At 39.6% G+C, this 1,990-nt stretch overlaps 1 protein-coding gene across 1 annotated transcript in view; it reads left to right on the top strand.

Annotated features, from left to right (window-relative positions):
- The window catches only part of LOC107088239 (monoacylglycerol lipase ABHD12-like), a 30,343-nt gene that overhangs the window by 25,692 nt on the left and 2,661 nt on the right, over positions 1–1,990 (top strand). Inside the window, exons 5-10 of the mRNA XM_015380274.1 lie at positions 314–342; positions 658–712; positions 785–864; positions 961–1,043; positions 1,127–1,205; positions 1,286–1,407. Coding sequence (XP_015235760.1) covers positions 314–342; positions 658–712; positions 785–864; positions 961–1,043; positions 1,127–1,205; positions 1,286–1,407 — 448 coding nt within the window. The remainder of the gene's footprint in view (positions 1–313; positions 343–657; positions 713–784; positions 865–960; positions 1,044–1,126; positions 1,206–1,285; positions 1,408–1,990) is intronic.

Raw genomic sequence — 1,990 nt, 5'->3', positions numbered from 1 at the left:
GCTCCAAATTTTCTTTAACGAAAAGTAACCAGACTGATCTGCGAGTGAAACCTTGAAAGCTCGCGAGATCAGGATGGTCTCACAAGGCTACCAATGGTCACCATGGCGCTAACTTTTTCATTTTGTTCATCCAAACACACAGAATGCCTTAAAGAACAACATATTTGTCTCCGGCTTCTTTTTACCTGGTATTTAGAGTAATGGCTTCTTCTTACTGAGTGGCATTTAAGTCCATGTTGGTAGGGGATCTGTTTCAGATGGTTAATTACTCCATCTTCGTGAGGTCTAATTTGTTTTGCGTTAATTTGCTCAGGTTGGAGCAAAACGCCTTCATCTCTTGGGGTACAGAACTCAACTTTCTGGGCTGTTTATACAGATGAAAATGACAACTTCAGACATCCGGAAAGAGGATCCATAGATGAACTAGATTCCCAGATCCTGATATTATGGCTGATTTTGTTTTTTCCAATGATTTTACACAAAGCAGCAGGTTAAAGCAGTCAGACTTTAAGGCTAGGAAGGTCAATATGCATCATGTTTTGAACAGTGTGTGGTGATATCTGGTTTTAACTGTGTCTGATGTTCATCCAAAAATGAAGCCTGACATTTGGCACTAAAATCTACGTGGCGAGGAGGTAAAAGCTGGACAAACTGAAGGCTGTGTTTCTGTGCAGGGTGATCTCCAACACTGCGGTGAAGCTGCTTGAACAAGGTGTGTTCTACTGCTGGCCTCTAAGGACATGTTAGGAAAGTCTCAATGCTAATTTGTTCTACTCCTGTTTAGGCATTGTTTTTGATGGCGTCATTCTCGAGGGGGCGTTCAATAGTGAACGACAGTATATGCCGTTTTATGTTTTTGGCTGGGTAGGCTGCACTGACCAAACATTTTTCACAATTTCTGGATAATTTTTCTGTCGCTAACGACTTTGCAATGTTTTTTTTTTTTTTCTGTCCTTAAAGTATTACATGACATTTCCAGGCATTAAGAACCTGTTCAGGTTCCTGTGGGAACAAAAAAAGGTTGTCTTTCCTACAGAACAAAAGTGAGTGGGTTCATATGAGCAGAATATTACAAGATGCATCATATGAAAAGAGGATTTTCTGTTTACCTAGATATGTTTTTCAGTTTGAAGAAAATGAAGAGTCCGATTCTGTTTCTCCATTCAGAGGACGATCACTTGGTTCCCATAGAAGTAGCTCGACGGGTAAGGCTTTTTATTACTTTCAGCTAATGTTTGCTTTACAGTCATCACTGTAATTCAGCTGTTCTGTTTAACTTTCTCAGACGTATGAGGTCGCTGCGAAGGCGCAGGGTAAAGACAGAGTCAAGCTTGTGACATTTGATGGTTCTCTGGGATACCTGCACAACGGCTTATATCGCGATCCGAAGCTTCCCGGTGTCTTAAAGTGAGAGAACATTTCTTTGACTCGTCTTAGTGTGATTAGGATGCAGTTAAACAGTGATCCACTTTCAGCTCCTGGCTGCAAAACAAGACAAACTAAAAATGATCTGATTTTTATCAGCTTTTAAAGTCGTCAAACTCTTATCATATACAAAAATACAAAAGAATCTGAATTTTCATTGTCTTAAAAGCAGATGTAGCCGAATTAGAAATGCTTAGTTTGAAAACTATGTAGACTCCATGGTCTTGCAATGCAAAATCACCTTTAGCAACGAAAGCCCCTTTTCCACCGAAAGCCCCTGGATTCGTATTCACCCAGTAATAAGAATCCTGGGTAATTCATCAGTGTGCTTTCCCATCAATCTAGAAGCCCCCAGACAATCAGCCTGAGAAACTGCACTACACCTACAGTCCTGTAGGTGGCTGTAATAAAAAAAACTGGTTCTCCCTTTACCTCCTACGGAAGAGGATTAGGGCCACTGAAAAAAAAAAAAGTTAACTGATTTTTTAATTTTATTTCAGTTTAACATGGGAAAAAAGTCAAAATTCTGATTTTAATCTCAGAATTCTGACTTTTTTCTCAGAAT

The sequence above is a fragment of the Cyprinodon variegatus genome, unplaced genomic scaffold (genome assembly GCF_000732505.1).
Source record: "Cyprinodon variegatus isolate N-32 unplaced genomic scaffold, C_variegatus-1.0 Scaffold11, whole genome shotgun sequence".
Taxonomy (NCBI): Eukaryota; Metazoa; Chordata; class Actinopteri; order Cyprinodontiformes; family Cyprinodontidae; genus Cyprinodon; species Cyprinodon variegatus.
The sequence above is the reverse complement of the archived record's forward strand: the minus strand, read 5'-3'. Positions and strand labels throughout refer to the sequence as shown.